Consider the following 23,465-nt stretch of genomic DNA (forward strand, 5'->3'; position numbering starts at 1 on the left):
TACCCATTCTATTATATCCCCTTGCTGAGAAATTGAAAGTATAAGAGAATTTTTTAAAATATCCTTTCTCAAATGTCTGCTGCATGCTTGGCACTGTTTTAGGTGCATTTTACATGTATTTAATCTGGCTGTTTCCAGAGCCCAGATATTTTAACTCTATAACTCAGCCTTTAAATGCAACCTGTTTTTTTTTTTTTTTTTTTTGCTGCTCTTTATTAGAAATAAAATAAAACAAACCAAGAAGGTTTAGAGCCTATGCTCTTACTTGCTGTACTCCCTTTACAACAATGTCTGGCACATCATCGGTGCTAAGTAGACAGGGGTCTATTGGAGAGGAGTTCATCTCTAGGGGTGATGGGGTGCTGTTGGCAGGGGAGACAACTGGCTGCTACAAAGAATCCGGGTTGGACCTGGAGCTTGCCTTCAAGGATACAGTACAGTTAGTACTGGCCAGCGGAGAGCCAGTCATTGCATTTTTAATGACTTGTGTTTAGTAGGTGCCAGAGTAGATATCTGTATGGTCTTGATTATTTTTGTTTTTTGAACATGTATTGTGGGTTTTTTTTTTTTTTTCTTTTTAGGGCCACACTTGCAACAAGTGGAAGTTCTTGGGCTAGGGGTCGAATCTGAACTGCAGCTGCTGACCTACGCCACAGCCACATCAACCCCAGATCTGAGCCTCATCTGCAACCTGCATTTCAGCTTGCAGCAGCACCAGGTGATTAACCCACTGAGTGAGGCCAAGGAGCAAACCCATATCCTCATGGATACCAATCAATTTCTTAACCTGCTGAGCCACAGTGGTGGCAACAAAAATGTTTTTAATGAGAAACATTACTCAGTGTTCATTATCTTCAACAAAAAAAACAGTTTTCGTTTTTCCCTTCCAGTCTTCATCCTGTGTATGTATATGTTTTACTTATTTATGATTCCAGTATAGATAGTTTTTATAATCATCATATACTTTTCCATATGCAATTATATATTTTCACCAACATTCCTTATGAAGATAATGAGTTAATTATTAGGGAAATAAGGATGGTTATATAACTGAATAGTTTTGACATTTTTATACCCTCGATCATTTCGCTATTTCTATGCTTTCCCATTGGGGGAGATTTGTTTCTGATTGTGTTGTTAGATCCCTAAAATGGCTTACTTAACTTCTCATTTTAAAGTGGCAGTATAAAAATGTCAGTTCCTTCTTTTTTTAGAATTACCTCAGAGCATCTAAGGAAAATGAAAAACAGTCAGATTCCTTCTTTGATGAAACTCAGGGAGGTCTGTAATCTGGAACCACAGTGTGTGAGGGAGGGCTGCCAAATCCACTGAAACGCCACGGGGTGTGGAAGGATGCTGAGTGAGGACTCAGAGCTGCAGATTTTAGATAACGCTGCCAAAGTTTAGTCCTCCAGAGTCACTGGCATATCCCAGGGGGTAAACCAGTGGTCCCCTCTGCAGGACCATCGGACTGGGTGTGAGGAGGAAGGACAGAAGCTTTTTTCATGGATACACTTGGGTGTCACAGAGAAACAAGGCAGGTAGGCTGAAAGGAGTAATCACAGATACAAACCGTTTTGGTAAAAGTAGAGTTTAAGAAGAGAAAGATAAAGAGAGCAAACGTACATTTTCAACAGCCCTGAAGCGGCCGATCCCTGTTGACTAAAATGAGGAAAAGACTAAAGAGCTCTTATAACCCTCTCCCGCTCCATATCGCAAGAGAGATTCTTGCTGGCCTGTGCAATGGCCCACGCCTTTACCCCACATGAACTTGCTGCAAGTAGCTGATTTGGTAAGAACTTGCCACATCCAGAAATGACTAATAATCAGAAAGGAAGGAGCGCAGGATCTGTACAATGATACCACAAGAGAAAAGGGAAGAGAAAAACCAGGATACTTTTACAGCAGACGCAAACAAAGATTGTGGCCAAACACGTCACATTAAAAGAACAAACATAATAGGAGGTTCGCTGTGGCGCAGTGGTTAACAAACCTGACTAGTGTCCATGAGGATGAGGGTTTGATCCCTGGCCTTGCTCAGTGCGTTAAGGATCCGGTGTTGCCGTGAGCTGTGGTGTGGGTCGCAGATGCGGCTCAGATCTGGTGTTGCTGTGGCTGTGGTATGGGCCAGCAGCTACAGCTCTAATTCGACCCCTAGCCTGGGAACTTCCACACGCTGCGGGTGCAGCCCTAAAAACATAAAAACAAAACAAACATAATAAGCCATTTGCCACTGGTTTATTGATGAAGATGAATTCAAAGCAGGAATGTAGGAAGGAGTATACCATCCTCAAAGAGATACAGGAAGATAACGAAAGGAAATGAGGCATGAGCTGGCAGAACTTAGGCAAGAAATGGAATTTAAAGATGTAACCCTGATAGAAATCATGACTGCGTTGGAAGCAACACACAGGACACCAGAATCTGTAGAAAGACAGCACTGATGTCAGTAAACACAATGAAATAAAATTAATAAAGTTAAAATATTAGCGAGAGATGACAGATGAGGAAGACAAGAGCAAGATTGCATAAATTGTGTTCCAAAAGAACCAAAGCCATGAGACAGGAACAAAAAAATGTTTACAACTATAATTCAAGAATACTTTCCAAAAATGAAAAAAGACCTATGGAGTTCCCCTCGTGGCTTAATGGAAATGAATCTGACTAGCATCCATGAGGATGCAGGTTCGATCCCTGGCCTTGTTCAGTGGGTTAAGGATCCGGCGTTGCCATGAGCTGTGGTGTATGTCACAGATGTGGCTCAGATCTGGTGTGGCTGTGGCTGTGGCGTAGGCCAGTGGCCACAGCTCTCATTTGATCCCTAGCCTGGGAACCTCCATATGCCAAGGGTACAGCCCTAAACAAACAAACAAACAAAAAATAGAAGAAGACCTCAATCTGCAAATTTAATGGTTATAGGGGATCCTAGGAATATTTGGCTTAGAAAAATCTTTAGCAGGATATAGCTATGAAATTCCTGTACTTCAATAGTAAGAAACCTTTCTTTGGTCATTCAGACAAAAAGATCCATTTATCTATAAGGGGAGGCAAAGGTCAGTCTGGCTTCCAAGTTTTCCATAGTAATATCCAGCCCTCAGAGACGTGAATGATGTCTACAGAGGACTCATGTCAAAGAACATGATTTACATATTTTAACCCAGTCATTTCACCATATGATTTTTTTTAAATTCTGAGACATATGTATTTTTACGAAAACCTGGAGAAATTGGTAGAAGAAAAACTTTATCCAGTCAAGAGATAAAAGGCAAAACAATGGTAGAAAGATGGTCCGTGAAGATCAGATTTATTTAACTGTAGAACTAAGACTAAATAGTTACAGAACAAAGTATATATACTGTGAGCAAAGTAATAATATGTAATAATGTTATTAATAGTATAATAATAATACAGAAGAGGAAGGGAAAGAGAAGGTAGAAGGTGGTAACTGTATCTTGACTTATCTTTATAGCTAAAAGCCAAAAAGTTTCAATTAAAAATAAGATAAGAAACATATATATGAAAGAAAATTCCAAGAAAAGTATCAAGTAAAATTGGACAGGAGGAAAGTATGAATTTCAAAAGATTGTCATTACTCCTCATAGGAAGTCCCTAAATACTATCCATTGCAGTTATAAAGATAACCCAAGAACAAAATCATAAACCTTCCAAATTAAAGACATGCATGTACACACATGCACACACACACACACACACACACACACACACATACACAGAAACAAGCAGACAGATCATATAGTGAAGGCTTTGTTCTAAAGAATAACAAAAAACATGACACAAAATGTTTTAACATAAATACGTGCAAATATTTTTGTTTAAATAAATATAAATGGGCTTTACCCACCTACTAAAAACTCTGGATCACAAAGCAAAATCCACATAACATGGTAAAGGCCTAAGATCGTCCCAGAACAGAGTTATTTAGAAGAATTAGACCAAAGATGTGCATAAGGATTTCCTAAATAAATGCAAAAAGGGGAAAGAAAGTCTCAGAAAGTGTTAAATGAGGCAAAGAAGCAAGATTTCAATGATAAAGATGCAAAAACCACAAGTACGACTGTCCATTCATCAGATAATTATATACAAAGCAAAACCCACAGGAAATACAAGAAGGATAGAAATACATTAGAGTTGAGGCATTTTCATTATTTCACAGTTCATGAAAAAGCAAATGGATAAAAATAAGATACAGAAAACCGAGTGAGGGAGTTGCCTGGTGGCCTAGTGGTTAGAATTCAGCACTTTCACCATTGTGGCCTGGGTTCCATTCCTGGTCTGGGAACTGAAATTGTACATCAGGTCACTGCATGCTTCAGCGAAAAAGAAAAAAAAAAAAAAAGGAGACCTAGTGAAAATATTGAGTATGATAGATCTAATCTGTATCTAAAGAGAGAAAATATATTCAGCTCAAGTTTCCACAGAACATTCCCCAAAACATTGATAAGTTAAGCCATGAGGAAAATCTCAGGTCCAAAAATAGAGAAATTATATGGCCAATATTCTCTAATCACAATGCGATAGCGCATAATGCTGACTCTGGGCATTAAGGTCACAGACTCTCTTGTTAATTTCCTCATGCAAATAAACATTGGAGATGGCTAATTAAAAAGAAAAGTCAACCTGGAATATTTTAAATATTTAAAAAACTTGTGCCACAGGTAATTAAAACTGAATTTATAGAAACTATAAATGAAATCTCGGAGTTTCTTTCATGGCTCAGTGGTTAACGAGTCTGACTAGGAGCCATGAGGTTGGGGGTTCGATCCCTGGCTTCGCTCAGTGGGTTTTGGATCTGGCATTGCCATGAGTTGTAGTGTAGGTTGCAGTTGAGGCTCGGATCCCGAGTTGCTGTGGCTCTGGCTTAGGCCAGCAGCAACAGCTCGGTTTAGACCCCTATCCCGGGAATCTCCACATGCCACAGGTGGGGCCCTGGAAAAAACAAAAAGAAAAAAGAAATTATAAATGAAATCTAGAAAATGATGAAAACTATATTTCAGGGTTATGGAATAGAGCTAAAAGAGTACTCAGAAGAGAATTTGTAGAAAAAATAATTTCCTAATTATTCCGCTTAGGAAATCTCACAGCAGAAGGAGGGATAAAGGTAAAAGAAATTGATTAACTAAAAAGTAGGAAAACAGTAAATAAATGGTTATTAGAAGAGTGAAAATTAAAGAATGCTAAAATGGGGTAGGTAAAATGATAAAAAAAAAAAAATAGCCACACAAGCCTTTGGGATTTCCTGTCATGGCTCAGCAGAAACAAATCTGACTGGCATCCATGAGGATGCAGGTTTGATCCCTGGCCTCGCTCAGTGGGTTAAGGATCTGGCGTTGCCGTGAGCTGTGGTGGAGGTCGCAGATGTGGCTCGGATGCCACGTTGCTGTGGCTGTGGCTGGCTGGCAGCTGTAGCTCTGATTCAATCCCTACCCTGGGAACCTCCATATGCCACGGGTGCGGGCCTAAAAAGACTATATATATAGGGCATGCATACCTCTAAAAACCAAATTCTAAGACCTCACCCATTAGGGAAACACTAGAATGATGGTATTCAATAGACCTTTCCATTGGATGAAAGTTCTTTATCGGTGCTGTGGTAATACCTTAGCCATAATCCAGATATGCTCCGGAACTGAGGAACTGAATTTTTGGTTGTAATTAAATTAGGTCGGTACATGTGGCTGGAGGCAGCACAGCATTAAGAGCATATCCCAAGCCAAAGCTCATCCATTACTACTCCCATTATTTAGCATCGTTTTAGAGGTACCAGCAGCATAAGCATGACAAGAGGGAAAAGGTATAGAAATTGGAAAAGCAGTGGTAAAATTATTTGCAGACGATGTAATTATATACCTGGAAACCCCAAGAGAATCTGAAAAATTACTACAAGCAATAGGACAGTTCAGGACGTAGCAGGGTTTAAATAAAAAATTAAGTATACAGAAACCAAGATTTATTTTTAAATTTGTCAAATTGAAGTTAATAAGGAAGGAAGACTTGAGATGTACCCTTTTAGCAGGCACTGCCTGACAAGCCTGTAACACTTGGTTTCTCCACAGCTCTCCTTGTGACTGTTTTAACCTTTGCTTCCCTCCTCTTCTTCCCCAGACCTTCCCCCGTCTTCACTGTCGGGCTGGTGACAATGCTTATGTTTCACCGTGTAGGGAAGGAAAAAATTCTTTTTCCTTCTGTCCTCCTAGGTTCCCTGGGTGGAGTCCTGTACATTGAACTGACAAAAGACAGAGTAACATGAGAAAAGCATAGAGTTATTTCATACAAGTTTTTTTTTTTTTTTTTTTTTGTCTTTTGTCTTTTGTCTTTTTTGTTGTTGTTGTTGCTATTTCTTGGGCCGCTCCCGCGGCATATGGAGGTTCCCAGGCTAGGGGTTGAATCGGAGCTGTAGCCACCGGCCTATGCCAGAGCCACAGCAACGTAGGATCCGAGGCGCGTCTGCAACCTACACCACAGCTCACGGCAACGCCAGATCGTTAACCCACTGAGCAAGGGCAGGGACCGAAGCCGCAACCTCATGGTTCCTAGTCGGATTCGTTAACCACTGCGCCACGACGGGAACTCCTGCATACAAGTTTTATAGGACGTAAGAAGCTTCATAATGAAATGGAGACCGGAAGAAATCATTAAACCTGAGCATTTGAATAACAGATTTGATGAATCGGAGGTCCTGGGGAAACGCGACCGGGTGCCAGGCCAGGTCGGTTCGTTCAGATCCCTCTCGGCATCTTCCATCTTCAGAGACCCGGAGCTTCTTTTCCTCTGGGTGTAGGAAGGGCACCTCTCACAAGATCTCCCACCTTCAGGGGAGAAGGTGGAGGTCCGAGTCCTTCCTGTATCTGCCATCCCTCCAATTCCTTCAGCTTAAAATACTCCATATGCCAAGGGCCATATGGCCAGGGGGAGGCGGGGAGGAGCTCACTCACGGCATATGGAAATTCTCAGGCTACGGGCGAACCCCAGCTGCAGCTGCCGGCCTACACCACAGCTCACGGCCACCTGGATCCTTGGCCCACTGAGCGAGGCCAGGGCTCAAAGCCGAATCCTCTTGGATATTAGTCGGGTTCTTAACCCAGTGAGCCACAATGGGAACTCCTGGGATAGCATATTCTGAGCTCCTTCAGCTGAGAAGATAGAAGCAAGCTAAAGAGACCTTTCTCCTGCCTCCAGGTGTATCTTCCTGAAGCTGCGCATGTACCTGCCAACTTCTTATGTGGGTGTGAGAACCTACCCCCCTTCTTCTGCTGGACCACATCGCTCTAGCAGTAATTCTCTCTCTTGCTCTTTTTCCCATCCTCGGGGAAAGGTCTACTCTGTCCCCACCTTGTCTTGCAGCTGCTGTCCCATTTTCTGCTCACCTTAACACCAAAATTCCCCCCAAAATTTGTCTGCCGGTAGTCTCTGTTCCTCTCTTCACATTCTCTCTTTCTCTCTCTCTCTTTTCCCCTCCCTCTCTTTCTCCCTCCCTCTCTCTCACTGACTCCAGCTAGGCTTCCCCCATGGCACAGCTCCTAAAAAGTTTGGGTTAAAGTCACAGATGACCCTCAAGTTACTAAATTTAGTGGTCACTTCTCAGTCCTCATTTTACTCGCCCTATTAGCCTTTGTTCTTGGCTCCAGTACACACGCTCTCCTGGGTTTCTTCCTGCCTTTCCAGTGGATCCTTTGGCTCCTTTACAGGCCACTCCTCAGCCTCCAGAGTGACCTCTTATTGGCAGAGAACCCCAAGAATTAGCTCCTGTGTTTTTCTGTCCACCCTCACTTCCAAGAACAGTCTGTCTGTAGCTTTAAACACCATCTCTCCCCTGCTCAGACCCCCCTGCCTGAACTCATATCGAGTAGATGCACTACTAAACCAGCTGCGTTTGGATGTTGCTGGGCATTTCAGACTTAACAGGTTCAAACTCAAACACCTGACCTTTCCTGCCTTCAGATGTTTCTCCTTCAGTCCCCCTCTCTGTCAATTGCATCTTCATCCTTCAGAGGCTCAGGATTTCTGTTCTGTCCAAATCCACATTAAATCCTTGAGGAAGTCCCATCCATTTTCTTCAGGCAGTGTCTAGCATCCGATGGCCTCTCGCAGCTTCCGCCTGCTCTGTCCAGATCGCTTCAGCCGCCTGCCCCCTTCCTGGTTTCCTGGCTTTGCCCCTGCGCCCTGGAGTCTGTTCTCCACCCCGCAGCCAGTGCTCTTCTTCAAATGTATGGCAGTGTGTGTCTTCAAAACTCTTCTCTTTCAAACTCAGCCACGTCTAAAACCAAACTCCTGACCTCCCCACCTCCCTGAACTTACACCTTCTGGTTCCGAGTACAAGCCCAGCATCCTTGTGCCCCAGGACTCCGCTAACCCCACGTTACGTACGCCCCCTGCATCTGCCCCTATAGCCTCTCTGCCATTTCTGCCCCTTCTTTGTTCCCTCCTGTCAAACCACACTGCCATCCTTGCTGTTCTCTAGGGTGTATGTGGGCCGTTGTGTCTTATGGACAGGTGCTCCCCTCACTGTCTCACCTCTTCCGGTCTGTGGTTGGTGTCACCACCGCTTCCCTGCCCACCTCCCAGAGCACACCACCCCCCTTCCCTCCCTATCCCTCTTCTCTTCTTTCCTTTTTATATTTCACTTGTGTATTTGTTTTCTTTTGCTGTAGATCATAAATTCCATGCAGAGATTTGTCTCTTTGGTTCTCCACTGAATCTCCCAGCAAAAGAATGCTTGTCATTTGGTGGTCGGGTACATTTTATTGAATGAACAAATGGCTGGCTAGCTGGATGGATGAGAAAGATAGTTTGGAGAAGGAAGAGACCAATTAGCACACAATCCAGTGGGGAGGCTGTAGTTCAGGGAAAAGGCTATTCACTCCTAATTGCTACCTGTTTATCCTTGAATAGTCAATTTTCCTTTTTAAAAAAATGCATTATTCTTTCTCATTGAAACTGAAACTCCTTGGGATCTAGGACTGAATTCTTGACACCTTTTCGTTTCCCCAGCAAATAAATGTTCAGTGTTAACAAAAGGTAATCCTCATTTGGCTAAAAGTACTGAAGTCACTCAGTTGTTTTTGTCTTTTTTCCCTCATGGTAGCATTGTCTCTTCTTTGTTATCATAGAGCTTGCACATCTTCCCACTGACTGCTCCTGCAAAGCAAGGAGTCTCTGGAAGGAATAGGGTTAATCCACCCAGTGGTTACTGTTAGAACCATGACTAGTGAGTGCTTACCGTGAGCCTCGTGCTGTCACTTCAAACAATAGTCCAACCTAGTCTCAGACACGGCTTTAATCAACTCTGGGGCAAGAATCATTCCATCCTAACAGATGGACATTTAACCAGACAATAAACCGTGTATGTGCCTTAAATGTGTTTGCTGAGGGCATGATTCCCTGTATAGAACTTTAAGAACAGCTGTCCTATTACAAGCTCCTGCTTCTTGGTGAGATGACTTGTTAACCTAAGTCAGAAAGATAACATTTGTCTTTAATGTAATCTTTACCTTTTTTTTTTTTTTTTTTTTTGTCTTTTTGCCATTTCTTGGGCCGCTCCCGTGGCATATGGAGGTTCCCAGGCTAGGGGTCTAATCAGAGCTGTAGCCACCAGCCTACACCAGAGCCCCAGCAACGCTGGATCCGAGCCACGTCTGCGACCAACACCAGATTGTTAACCCACTGAGCAAGGGCAGGGACCGAACCCGCAACCTCATGGTTCCTAGTTGGATTCATTAACCACTGCGCCACGACGGGAACTCCTGTAATCTCTAATATTAATGCTATCTTTAATGTTCATCTTTGCAGTGGCGTCCCCACTACCAGCAGCCTACTTATTGGGGGAGCAGCTTTTATAAGCAAGTTATTTACATAAATACTTACTAATTTTTTTAAAACTAATGATACGGTTCTTTTGCAAATTTGGTGTCATTTGTCTAAAAGGGCTTATTATTTTTGTGTGTGTTGCCAGGCGATGGGAATCATTAATTGTGAGCTGTCATTTTTTTTTTTTTTTCTTGATGCTTATTTCTTTTTAGTACTTTTGTTAAATTACTATCTAAACTACTGCTTAAATGGTTTTAGCTGTACGGTTCCTTAAAAATATAATTCTTCTGTCTTTCCCCTCTTTTTCTGTCACTTTCAGAGACCATGTTCCCATTCTCAACATTGCTTTTCCTATGGGACCTATGCAAATTAAAATACCGGAGTATTTGTTCATTTTGCATTCTTTAGAGGGTAACTTCTATTGGTGCACATTTTCATTGGCACAATCCACCAGGCAAAGTATAAATTGCTGTAAAACTGGAAAAGTGTTTGAATGAGTCAAGCAGATGTTCTCTTAGCATGAAGCAGATGTAAAACTTGCAAGTGTCTGTCTAATAAAGTATAGCATTTGGTTCTCTACAGCTGGTGCCAGGATTACCAATTAATCATGTTGAAATGCATTTTTATTAAACAGGATCCCCTCTGTTCTTTACACATCTCCTGGGTTAAGGAGAGAGAGATGGGGCACACAAGTAGCTTTCTGCTTTTAGTACTTTGAGCAGTGTTTTTTTTTTCTTTCCCCCCATCTTTATGAAGTCAGTCTTGGCTTTCATTCTTAGAACTGTGTTGAATAGGCAGCCCCCACCATGTGAGTGAGTGCCTGAGTTCTCCACTTTGGTTTGGGCATGTGAGTTTGATGTTAAAATATTTAGTCAAAGGCAGCCATACTTTGAACACTTTAAGGCAGCGGGACAGAAGGAAAGGAATGTAATTAAATGTCATTTTTTTTTTCTTGTTTGGGTGGACAAAGCTAATGTTTGCTTAGTTAACGTCATATGGTTTCTGTGGTTACTTGACCAAGGAGGTTGAACATTCTAGAAACAGGGGATACCAATTTAGTTTTATGTTATCACAACCAATAGAGCAGTTTTCCCAGAGTGTAAAATAAAGGTGAATGGATTAAGATAGCTGATGAGAAGCGTTGTCTTTACTGCTATGAAAGTTACAACACAAATCAGTAGCAAATGTAAAAGCTAAAAGAGCTACGTCATTTTCTATTGGCCTTTTTATAAAGCAAGTGTGTTAATGAAATTAAATTTCAGAATTCGATGGGCCTTTTTTTTATGTTTGATTTCCCAAGGATAAATTTATTTTCTGAGTGGAAGCTCATTATATAAGAAGGTTCGCTACTCTATCCCTCTTCCTGCTTTTTTAAAGAAGATTTAATGATGAAACATAATAGTTTTTTTCAAGGTCAATACGTGGATGTTTATACTCTGAATTGAGTATTTCTTCAGTGCTGTAGTCATGAATTGATTTATAGTATTTTTTTAAATTGTCTGAGAAATATTTCTTTAAGTATCTAAAGAGTAGAAGGAAATATATTAAAATCATTCCGACGACTGAAGATAAACAGCATGAGTGGGTCTTTTTTTTTTTCCAGTCATGCCTGCTGCATATGGAAGTTCCCGGGCCAGGGGAGGGATCGAACCCGAGCTGCTGCATGGACAACACAGGATCCTTAACCTGCTGCACCACAAGAGAACTCCCATGAGTGGTTCTTTTAATGAAATGTTTATTACTATTTGAAAAATATTTGGAGGAAGGGGAAAACAAAGATGTGCTAAAAATATAGTTCCCATTGTGGCTCAGCAGTAACGAACCTGACTAGTATCCACGACGATGCGGGTTTGATCCCTGACCTTGCTCATTGGGCTAGGGATCTGGTGTTGCCCCGAGCTGTAGTGTAGGCCTGCAGCTATAGCTCCAATTTGACCCCTAGCCTGGGAACTTGCATATGCCGAACCTGTAGCCCTAAAAACAACAAAAAAAGAAATGCTAAAGGAAGTTTATTATCTGCTAGAAAGTAAGATGTTCAATGTTTACCATCTCCCTCCAGTAAAATTAGTTGGGTTCGTGGATATGGATCTGCTATAATAGGAAAAAACTTAGATGTCAGTACATTTTAGACAATGTGTTGTGAGTTTTAGAACATGGTTTTTTGAACACTGATCTAAAAGAATCTATAATGACATAGGTTATAATTTTATGTTCATTAAACTGTTATATACGTGTATATCTATATCTATATATAGATATAGATACACACGTACACATAATATATAGGACCTAAGAGTATTAATAGGGATATTCCGGAAAGTCTTCCTCATGCTCATTACCAGTTGTCTCTATATTCTATCTTACTGGATTTAAATTTTAGATTTCATAAAAGCATTTTATAGCCGAATTGACTAATAACTTCCTTTAGTTTTCAGTTCTTATAAACATGAGTATGTGAAAGCAGTTTAATATTCCCTGTTTCCGTTTTCCTATATGAACATCTTCCCACCAAGTTTCCACTTGTCAAAGTAACATGCTCGTGTGGAAGGTGTGTCCCATTTTGCTAAGAATACTTGTGCTCTTAGAATAAAAGGAGAATTATTAATCATATATAATGTTAGCTTTTAGGCAGGTGTCTAGTGCAATTATAGTTCTTTTTATTTGAGAGTTATTTTTTTTAATACTCGTTGCTCTTTTGTATCTTATTACATAAGAATTGTGGTAATTTTTTTAAGGTTTTAACTTGAAGGGGATAAAAGAAAAATGTTAACTGAAGCATCAACTTAAATGGAGCTAGTTGTCTCCATTTTAGAAAAACGATTTGTTATAGAAAATTTTAAACATCCGCAAACATAGAATAGTAAAATAAATCCCCATGATATACACCCAGCATCCATAATGATCAGCCTTCTATTGTTTTTATTTGCCATGATTCTTTAAGGCTATATTTTTGGAGTTTCTCTTTTTTTCTGTTTAAGTTGTAGTTCTGTATCCTGTTTCCACAATAGCTGTTTAAACAAATCTAGGTCATGTAAACCCAGTAGACCTAACTTTGTTTCAGGAAGTGGAGCGAGAAATCTCATTCAGAACAGAATGTGGACTGTATTACTCCTACTACAAGCAGATGTTGCAGGCTCCAACTCTCATGCAAGGTAATTACAACTAATAGTTTTATTTGGGGCCTACTTCATTCTTTTCAGTATTTCAGCCAAAACATAACTTTTGCACTAAGATATTTTAAATGCTTTTATAGAACTTGTGTAGATTTCTCCTTGGCGACATAATCAATCCGTGGAAATGTTTTGCCCCGGCAGAAGTTACATAATGTTTTATGTAATTCTTGTCTCCTTGCTTCTCAGCTCTACTCCATCCTAAATTATCTGTATGCTGGTTGTACTGTTGATTTCTTTTTCATGATCATTTTGAAAGAGCTCTTTGTAGGTGAAAGGAGTATTGTCTAAAAGCAGGAGGCATTTTGGTAATACAGATGAGAGTGGCAGTTGTCCTTTTTGTTCCCAGGGCCCCCACTCAGGCCTTGATTTTGCCATGATCATTTTCCCACATTTCCATGCTTCCTAAGTGGTTTGGACCTCATTCTCTTTACTTTTACTCCACCTAATGGAAACCGCCACAGGGATCATCTCCCACTTAACATATGCTCGACATGCTTAACCTGGGTGCACACAACAGAGAATTGCCCTTTTCTAGGCTGTGTTTGGGTTCAGGCATATTTTTGGCAAGAATTCTTCATGGGTGATGTTCTAATTTTATCACAATAGGAGACATGAAATTTTGGTTGCCTTTCTTTTTGTGCCATAAAAGTTCATCATTTGGTTTCTGTGTAGATAGTTGCCTTCACACATAATAATAATAATAATAATAAGGTTAATTATCCACCAACCCTTCACTTAAAGGGTTTTAGCAGCCATTGATGATTATTTCTCATATCCTCATTTCAGTAGAGTTACAAAAGTGACTCTCATTTGTCCTATATTAATTAGCTGGAACTCTGTTAGATGGAAAAGCTTTTTATCATCAGCTATTTGATTAACCTGAGGTACAGTTTATTAAAACAGGAAGGATAAGTATTGATTCTTTTTCTCCATACAGTTGATCCTTGTTATTCATGGATTCCATATTTGCAACTCCACCTACTCACTGAAACTTAGTTGTAACTTCAGAATCAGTCTTTATGGGACTTTCACAGTCATTCCCAGGCATGTGCAGAGCAGGGGAAATTTTCAGTTGCCAGACATGTATGTTCCCAGCTGAGTTTGAACAGCTAATGCCATCTTGTGTCAGCTCTCAGACTACAGAGTCCTTTTCACAGTCTGTCTAGTTCCAGGTTTTGTTTTGTTTTTTTCCAGATGTGTATTATTTATTTATTACTCAGTGAATTTATCACATCTGTAGTTGTATAATGATCATCATAATCCAGTTTCACAGGATTTCCATCCCACAACCCAAGCACATCTCCCCACCTCCCAAACTGTCTCCTCTGGAGACCATAAGTTTTTCAGTGTCTGTGAGTCAGCATCTATTCTGCAAAGAAGTTCAGTCTGTCCTTTTTTCAGATTCCACATGTCAGTGAAAGCATTTGATGTTGATGTCTCATTGTATGGCTGACTTCACTCAGCATGATAATTTCTAGGTCCATCCATGTTGTTAAAAATGCTGATGTTTCGTTCCTTTTAATGGCTGAGTAATATTCCATTGTGTATATGTACCACATTTTCTTGATCCACTCCTCTGTCAATGGACATTTAGGTTGTTTCCATGTCTTGGCTATTGAAAAGAGTGCTGCAATGAACATCAGAGTACATGTGTCTTTTCGGGTCATGGTTTTCTCTGGATAGATGCCCAGGGGTGGGATCAAATGGTAGTTCTATGTTTAATTTTCTGAGGCATCTCCATACTGCGTTCCACAGTGGTTGCACCAATTTACAATCCCACCAACAGTGTATGTAATAGGGTTCCTTTTTCTCCACACCCTCTCCAGCACTTACTTCTTGTTTGTAGACTTTTGGATGATGGCCCTTCTGGCTGGTGTAAGGTGGTACCTCATAGTGGGTTTTGATCTGCAGTTCTCTAAGAATGAGTGATGTTGAACATCTTTTCATGTGTTTTTTGGCCATCTGTATGTCTCTTTGGAGAACTGTCTGTTTAGGTCTTCTGCCCCTTTTTTGATGGGGTTGTTTTTTTGGTATGGAGCTGCAGGAGGTGTTTATAAATTTTGGAGATGAGTCCCTTGTCAGTTGATTCATTTGTAAAGATTATCTCCTGCTCTGTGAGTTGTCTTTTCGTTTTGTTTAGGGTTTCCTTTGCTGTGCAGAAACTTTTGAGTTTGATTAGGTCCCATTTGTCTATTTTTGTTTTTACTGTCATGACTCTAAGAGGTGGATCTGAGAAGATGTTACTGTGGTTTACGTCAGAGAGTGTTTGGCCTATGTTTTCCTCTGAGAGTTTTATAGTGTCTGGTCTTATATCTAGGTCTTTAATCCATTTGGAGTCTATTTTTGTGTATGGTGTCAGGGAGTGATCTAATTTCATTCTTTTCCATGTGGCTGTCCAGTTTTCCAGCACCACTTATTGAACAAGCTGTCCTTTCTCCATTGTATATTCTTGCATCCTTTGTCATAGATGAGTTGGCTGTAGGTGCATGGGTTCAATTCTGGGCTTTCTGTCCTGTTCCACTGATCTCTATTTCTGTCTTTGTGCCAGTGCCATACATTTTTGATGATTGTTGCTTTGTAGTATAGTCAGAAGTCCGGGGGCCTGATTCCTCCAGCTCCATTTTTCTTTTTCAGGATGTTTTTGGCTATTCTGGGTCTTTTGTGCTTGCAAACAAACTTTAAAATATTTTGTTCGAGTTCTGTGAAAAATGTCTTTGGTAATTTGATAGGGATTGCCTTGGGTAGTACAGTCATTTTGATAATCTTAACTCTTCCAATCCAAGAGCATGGGGTATGTCTTTCCCTCTATTTGTGTCATCTTTGATTTCTTTCATCAGTGTCTTATAGTTTTCAGAGTACAGGTCTTTTGTCTCTTTAGGTAGGTTTACTCCTAGGTATTTTATTCTTTTGGATATGGTGGTAAATGGGATTGCTTCCCTAATTTCTCTTTCTGATCTTTCATTGTTAGTGTATAGAAATGCTGTTGATTTCTGTGTATTAAATTTGTATCCTGAGACTTTGCCAAATTCATGGATGAGCTCTAACAGTTTTCTGGTAGAGTCTTTAGGATTCTCTAGGTATAGTATCATGTCATCTACAAATAGTGATAGTTTCTAGTTCCATGGGTTTTTTTGCATATTTGTGCTTTTGCCTTTTTTTTTTTTTTTTTTTTTTTTTTTTTAATATCGCAGGTTGGCATATGGAATTTCCTGGACTAAGGGTCGAATTGGAGCTGCTGCTGCTGGCTTATGCCACAGCCACAGCAACTCCAGATCCAAGCCGTGTTTGCGAGCTACACCACAGCTCACGGCAATGCTGGATCCTTAAACCCACTGAGCAAGGCCAGGTATCAAAACCACATCCTCATGGATACTAGTCGGGTTCATTTCCGCTGAGCCACAATGGGAACTCTGATTTTGCTGTTTAAAGTGGCCCCCAAACATAGTGCTGAAGTTCTGCCTAGTCTTCCTAAGTGCACGAAGGCCATGGCGAAGGCATACAGAGAGAAGTTTTGTTCAGGCATGAGTTGGCCAAGAGTTAAATGTTAATGAGTCAACAAAACTCATTAATTAAGTTCATGTGTTGATCAGCTGATAAAAATGCATGACCTAAGGCTTGTAGGAACTTTACCCTAGTTCAGTATTGCTAGTACAATTTTCACGGCAATTTTACAGAACATACCTATGGTGAATAATGAGAATCCACTGTTTTTTACCAGCTCTCAAAATTATGAGTGGTTTCTCTAGCATTCACTAAAGCAGTGGTTCTTACTGCTTTAAGAACCGCTTAAAGCAGTTATATCCCCTGGAATGTCCAGAGAGTTTTGACTGTCACAGCTTGGTGGCAGGTGTGTGGGAGTGTGCTATTGGAATTTAATGAGGGCAGAGATGCTGCCAAATGTCTTGCGTGCTCCGGGCAGTACCCCCCCCCACCCCCAGAGAATTATCGGGATCAGAATGTCAAAATATCAATGGTGTTGAAATTGAGAAACTCTGCTTTCAAGGTGAATAATGAGTATGTTCTTTCTAAGTATCACTAAACTCGTGCTTGATTGGTTTCAGTTTATTTAAGTCCTTTGTTAAGGTTATTCTTTTAAAAAGTTTCAAATATATAAAAAGGTAGAGTGGATCCTCTAATGGATTAACACTTACATACCACCCAACTACAAGGTTACCAACTCATGACCAATCTTGTTTCCTCTTTGCCCCTATCCTTAACTGGGATTATTTTATTTTCAGATAACTCCAAGACATCATATTGCTTCACCTCTAAATATATCAGTATATTTCTGTAAAGTATGGCAACTCCCTTTTATAAACATAACCGTGTTATCCTGATCACAATTAAGAAATTACTTAATGGAGTTCCTGTCGTGGCTTAGATCCCAACTAGCATCCATGAGGATGTGGGTTCGATTCCCTGGCCTCACTCAGTGGGTTAAGGATCCTGCGTTGCCGTGAACTGTGGTGTAGGTCACAGATGTGGCTTGGATCCCATGTTGCTGTGGCTCTGGTGTAGGCTGGCGGCTACAGCTCTGATTGGACCCCTAGCCTGGGAACCTCCATATGCCGCGGGTGTGGCCCTAAAAAGACAAAAAGACCAAAAAAAAAAGAAAGAAAGAAAAAGAAAAGAAAAGAAAGAAAGAAAAGCACTTAATGGAACTCCCATTGTGGCACAGTGGGATTGGCAGTGTCTTGGGAGCATTGGGATGAGGGCTGGATCCCCAGCCAGGCATTGCAGCTTCAGCTTAGGTCAAGACTGCAGCTCAGATCTGATCCCTTGCCCGGAAGCTCCCTACACTGTGGGGCAGCCAAAAATGAAGAAAGAAAAAATATTACTTAATGTCACATATCCACTTGGTATTCTTATTTTCCTGATTGTCTTATAGATTTTTAATGTAGTTCTTGAGATCCAATAAAGCTCATACATTGTAGTTATTTGCTGTGTCTCTTTGTTTCTTTTAATCTGTGGATTTCTTTCCATCTTTTTTCCTTGTAATTCTTTGTTGAAAACACTGACTGCTTTGTCTGAGAGCTTTCCACTTTCTGGATTTTGCTGGAGCCCCAGTGGTGCCATTCAGTGTTTTCTCTGCTGCCTGAACTCCTTCTTAATTGTCAGTTAGATGTAGAGATTTGCTCAGATTATCAGTTCTGCTTTTTGGCAAGAGTACTTCCCAGGTGGTAGTATATACTTCCGCCTCACGGTGTACATGATGCACTTAAGCCCTTTCTCTTTTGGGATGAAGACTAATCCATCCATTAGCCTCTCAATTAGCCTTTCACCTAATGGTTTAGCACCACTGATGATCATTACCTAAATCTGTTAGTTGCATAAGGACTATAACATGGTGATATTCTAGTTCTGCAGTTCCTTCCATCATTATCAGATGGAATTCTCCACTAAAGAAATGGTTTCTTGGAGTTCCCATTGTGGCGCAGCAGAAACGAATCCAACTAGGAACTTGGATGTGGCTTCTATCCCTGGCCTCACTCAGTGGGTTGAGGATCCAGCGTTGCCCTGAGCTGTGGTATAGGTCATGGACATGGCTCGGATCTGGCATTGCTGTGGCTCTGGCATAGGCTGGCGGCCACAGCTCTGATTAGACCCCTAGCCTGGGAACCTCCATATGCCGCGGGAGCGGCCCTAGAAAAGACAAAAAGACAAAAAAGAATAATAATAATAATAGTAATAAAGAAAATCATTTCTCATCAACTATGTGGCAGTCCAAAATTTCAGTTCCTAAAAGAAAGGTGGGATAAGTATCGATCATCTCTCTTTGTTTTAGAATGAGATACCTCTCTAGCATCATAAAAGCTTTGCTTTTTAAATATCATCATAAATGCATGGATTACTAACCTCTTTGATGTGTTTCAATCTTTTGCATTCTTCTTCTTCTTTTTTTTTTTTTTTGCTTTTTAGGGCTGCACCAGAGTCATATGGCAGTTCCCAGGCTAGGGATTGAATTGGAACTATAACTGCTGACCTACACCATAGCCACAGCAACATGGGGTCCAAGCCACGTCTGTAGTCTACACCACATCTTAGGGCAATGCTGGATTCTTAGCCCACTCACCGAGGCCAGGGATCGAACCCGCATCCTCATGGTTACTAGTTGAATTTGTTCCCACTGCGCCACAACTGGGAACTCCGCATTATTCTTCTTATGTCAAATTGTCCAACCTTTGGCCACTGGGATGCCCTTCAGATCAGCTGCTATCTTTTTGTTGTGTTTCTTTTCTTTTCCTTCTTTTTTTTTTTTTGCTCCATCCACAGCATAGCAATTTCTGGCCCAGAAGTTGAACCTGCACCATAATTGTGGTCTGTGCCACAGCTGTGGCAACATCGAATCCTTAACCCACTGCACCACAAGGGAACTTCTCAGCTGCTATCTTTTTGACATGACCCAGTAGTCTTTGAAAACGTCCTTGTTTTTTGTGGTGAAAAGGTGTTTCAAGCCAATTTTGTATTTCCTACCCCTGACTTAGAATTGCTGTTTCTCCATGGGGCCCCACTTCTCTTTCTTGGCTGTTTGGAGACCACAAACTGGGTACTAGAGGCACTTGTTGTTACTAGGTTGGTCCTTGTTTCCAGACCTTTTTAATGAGCAGAGCTAGGAAATGTGATTTTTCCCCCCAAGAGAAAATATAAATATAGCTATTTAATTCAAAATGAGGATAACAAGCTTTTTACTTTCTTGACTTTATATTTGTATCCTTTTGTTTTGTTTAAGTTGAAAATGTTGCTTCTTATGACATCAGCATCACTTATTTCTTTCATGCTACTGTCTATAACACTTTGAAGGTAGTAGCAGTGATAATATTGCTACTAACAGTATGATTGCCTGAAAACAGTTCAAGCTATCTTTGTAATTCTTTTTGTCCTAGGATATTACCTACTAGAGACTTAACAGACACATTCCTCTATTCCCAGGAATGCTGGAAAGAGTTCTTTTTGTGTAAACAAGCTACCAACTCAGTAGGTTTATTTGTTTTGTCTTGCTTTAGGTTTTCAGGAATTTCTTTGTAAAAAAAGTCTTATACTTTTTTTTTTTTTTTTTTTTTTTTTTTTTACTTATTTAAAGTTTCCATGGTTCCAAAGTCAAGACTATAAAACAGGGAGCATTCAGGAGCGTCTCCCTCGATCCCTGTTCCCTCCACCCTGTTTCTTTCCTCACCCTTTCGGTAACTATTTTTATTAGTTTTTGGTTTATTCCTCTACAGGTAATATTTTCAATATAAATAAATACTTTATTCACATTTCCCCCTTTATTACAGAAAGTCCCTGCTTACTCTATACACTGTTCTCTTTTTTGCTTTTTTCACTTAACCGAAATCTTTTTTTTTCTTCTTGGTCTTTTTAGGGCCGCACCTGCAGCATTTGGAGGTTCCCAGGCTAGGGGTCCAATCAGAGCTGTAGCTGCTGGCCTCTGCCACAGCCACAGCAACATGGGATCCGAGATGCATCTGTGACCTACACCACAGCTCACAGATCCTTAACCCACTGAGGGAGGCCAGGGATCAAACCTGCGTCCTCATGGATGCGAGTCAGTCATTTCTGCCAAGCCGTGACAAGAACTCCGTAACTGAAATCTTGATCACAGCAGAGTGTAGTGATATTCCTTCTTTGTTTATTTATTTATTTGTAGTTACGTAGTTCTCCTTTTTGTGGGTAACCAAACTTGATCCAAGTAGCCTTCTTGTCTTTGTCAGCTCAGGCTGCCGTGACAAACTACCTTAGACTGGGTGTCTTGAAAAACAGAAACTTACTCTCTCCCAGTTCTGAAGGCTGGAAGTCTGAGATCAACGTGCCAGCGTGGTGTGGTTCTAGTGCAGGCTCTCTTCGCGTCCCCCCAGGGAGGACAGAGAGCAAGCTCTCCGTTGTCTCTCCTGAGAGGCGCTCTAATCCCATCAGGAGGGCCCCCTTTTATGACCTCTTTCTCTACCTCATTACCTCCCAGAGGCCTCATCTTCAAATGCCATCACACTGGGGGACTTAGGGCTTCAACAGGAATTTAGGGAGCCCATAAACACGAAGCCGTAACACTCCTCTATTAGTCTAGTAGGACTGCCTAACAACAGACCAGGGGCTGACACAGTACAAATTTATTTTTTTTCAGTTCTGGAGGTCAGAAGTCAACCATCAAGGTACTGTGGGAGTTGGTTTCTGGCAAAGCCTCTTTCTGGCTTTGTAGATGGCCACCTTCTTGCTATGTCCTTACATGGCCTTCCTCTGCGTGTGTGTGCACACAGAGAGCAAGCCCTCTGTTGTCAGTTTGTTCCTCTTCTTCTAAGTACACCTGTCCTATCAGAATAAGGCCCCACCCTGCAACCTCACTTAACCTTTGTTACCTCCTTAAAAGCCCTATCCAAATGCAGACACACTGGGGTTAGGGCTTCAACACAGGAATTTGAGAGAACCCCGTTAGGTCCAAAATACCTCTTATTGATGGACTTTTGGGTTGTTTCTGATCTTTTGCTTTTACAGGTGGCACTGCATGAATGACCTTGTACCTGTGTCATTTTGTCTTTTTGCCAGTCTGTCTTTGGAACCTATTTCTAGACGTGGGCTTCCTGCTGTCAGAGAGTCAGTGCACATGTCATTTGGCTGGGCATTGCCCACTTCTCCTCCATAGGGATTATACCCTTGTGCATTCCCAACCATCGTTTATGAAAGGGCCTTACAGCCTCACCAACAGAGTATGCTGTCACACTCCTTGATTTTTTTCCCCAAGCTGATAGCTAAGAAATGGTACCTCAGTGGGTTTTAATTTGCAGCTCCAGCAGGAGTGACGTAGAGCCTCTTTTCTTCTGCGTGAAGACGGTGTGCGTGTTTTCTTCTGTGAACCATCTGGTCCTATCTTCTGTTAGTTGGTCAGCTTGGTTGCAGTAGTAAATGACCTCAATCTAGCAATGGAATTCTATTTAACCACAGATTCATTTCTCGCTTTTATTGTCCAGCCCCTATGCAGAACACGTTATTACGGCTGAGAGAAAGAGCAAGATTGCTGGTGGAAACATGCACTGTCTCTTAAAGATTCTGCTCAGATGTGATATGTGTCACATCCGCTCACTTGCCGTTGGTCAGAGCAAGTCAGATGGCCAGACCCATCCCCAGGGAGTGGTGGGGGGCGGGGCGGCGGGGCTTCAAATGCTCTCCCAAAGGAGGTACCACAGGTCTCATTGGCAGGAAGGCAGGGTGGGGAAATATAAAACCCTCTTGTTCACATTTCTGTAGAAGAACCATGTGGCTCTTCTGTTTTATCACCAAAGTTATGTAAACATGTAAATCATGTCCCTCTAATATACAGTAAGCTCCTTAGGGGTAGGGCTGTTTTTTGCTTACTGTTATATCCCCAATGCCTAGCACATTCTCTGGCATATTCTAAAGAGTCCTTGAATGGTTTTGAACAAATAATTGTAATTGTAATTATTTTTTCCTAACTTTTCAAATATCAATCTTAGGTTTTCATGGCTTAATATATGATAACAAAACCGAATCTATGAGGACAATTAACCTCCTTCAACGAATGAATATTTACCAAGAGGTTTTTCTCGGTATTTTATATAGAGTTCTACCCATACAGGTATGTTGCATTCTGTGACAATGAATTTAATATCAGATGAAAGTCAGAGTCTGCCATTTTAAGTTGAACGTTTCACATGTTTTTTCTTATCTTCAGCTGGCTTGATAAAAACAGTATCCTAACTTTCCCTATACATATTGTGAATTTTGCTTTTTATTTATCTTTTATAAGGTATTTTTTGCATACAGATGCTTCCAGGCTTATAAGTATGCAGTCTAGAAGCTGATACATATTTTCATTTGGAAATACAGAATTACTCCTCATTTGTCTTTGAAATTTAAAAAAAAAAAAAAAAAAACCTGGAAAACTAGCAAATCACTTGCAAATCTCACATGAATAAGGTAACAATGAGGTGTAAAACTCATCTGAAAAATGAAGCGGAGACCTGAAGACTCCCTTCCCTCCTCTGCTCTTGATAGTGAGAAGAAAGGCTGCCACCCCATTTACATGGGAAGGAGTGATGTAGGCTTATTTCTTGAAATTAATGCCCAGTTTCTGAATATTAAATTTCTACTGTCGTATTTTTTAAATTGCAATGAGAAGGAGTAAGCCTTCTCTAAGAGACCTTTTTTTTATTGTTCTCTTTTACAGAAATATTTGGAGCCAGTTTATTTTTATATTTACACCTTATTTGGACTCCAAGCAATCTATGTCACAGCTCTTTATATAACCAGCTGGCTCCTGAGTGGTACGTGGCTATCAGGACTATTAGCAGCTTTCTGGTATGTCACCAATAGGTGAGTTAGAGTCTGTACTCCTTTCTCCCTTTCTAAAATGTAAGTTGGAGGAGTTCCCACTGTGGCTCAGTGGGTTAAGAATCAGATTGCAGAGTCTTGGGTCACTGTGGAGGCACGGGTTTAGTTCCTGGCCTGGCACAGTAGTAG

At 40.9% G+C, this 23,465-nt stretch overlaps 1 protein-coding gene across 5 annotated transcripts in view; it reads left to right on the forward strand.

The window, feature by feature from the left end:
* Positions 1-23,465, forward strand: part of DPY19L3 (dpy-19 like 3 (C. elegans)) — a 79,373-nt gene that overhangs the window by 12,798 nt on the left and 43,110 nt on the right. For 3 of the 5 annotated variants that reach the window (XM_021094265.1, XM_021094264.1, XM_021094266.1), the window contains 3 exons: positions 12,887-12,977; positions 22,460-22,581; positions 23,173-23,318. In XM_021094265.1, coding sequence (XP_020949924.1) covers positions 12,887-12,977; positions 22,460-22,581; positions 23,173-23,318 — 359 coding nt within the window. The remainder of the gene's footprint in view (positions 1-12,886; positions 12,978-22,459; positions 22,582-23,172; positions 23,319-23,465) is intronic. The other 2 variants (XM_021094267.1, XM_021094268.1) reach the window with 1 other exon arrangement.

This window comes from Sus scrofa, chromosome 6 (assembly GCF_000003025.6).
Source record: "Sus scrofa isolate TJ Tabasco breed Duroc chromosome 6, Sscrofa11.1, whole genome shotgun sequence".
NCBI classification, from domain to species: domain Eukaryota; kingdom Metazoa; phylum Chordata; class Mammalia; order Artiodactyla; family Suidae; genus Sus; species Sus scrofa.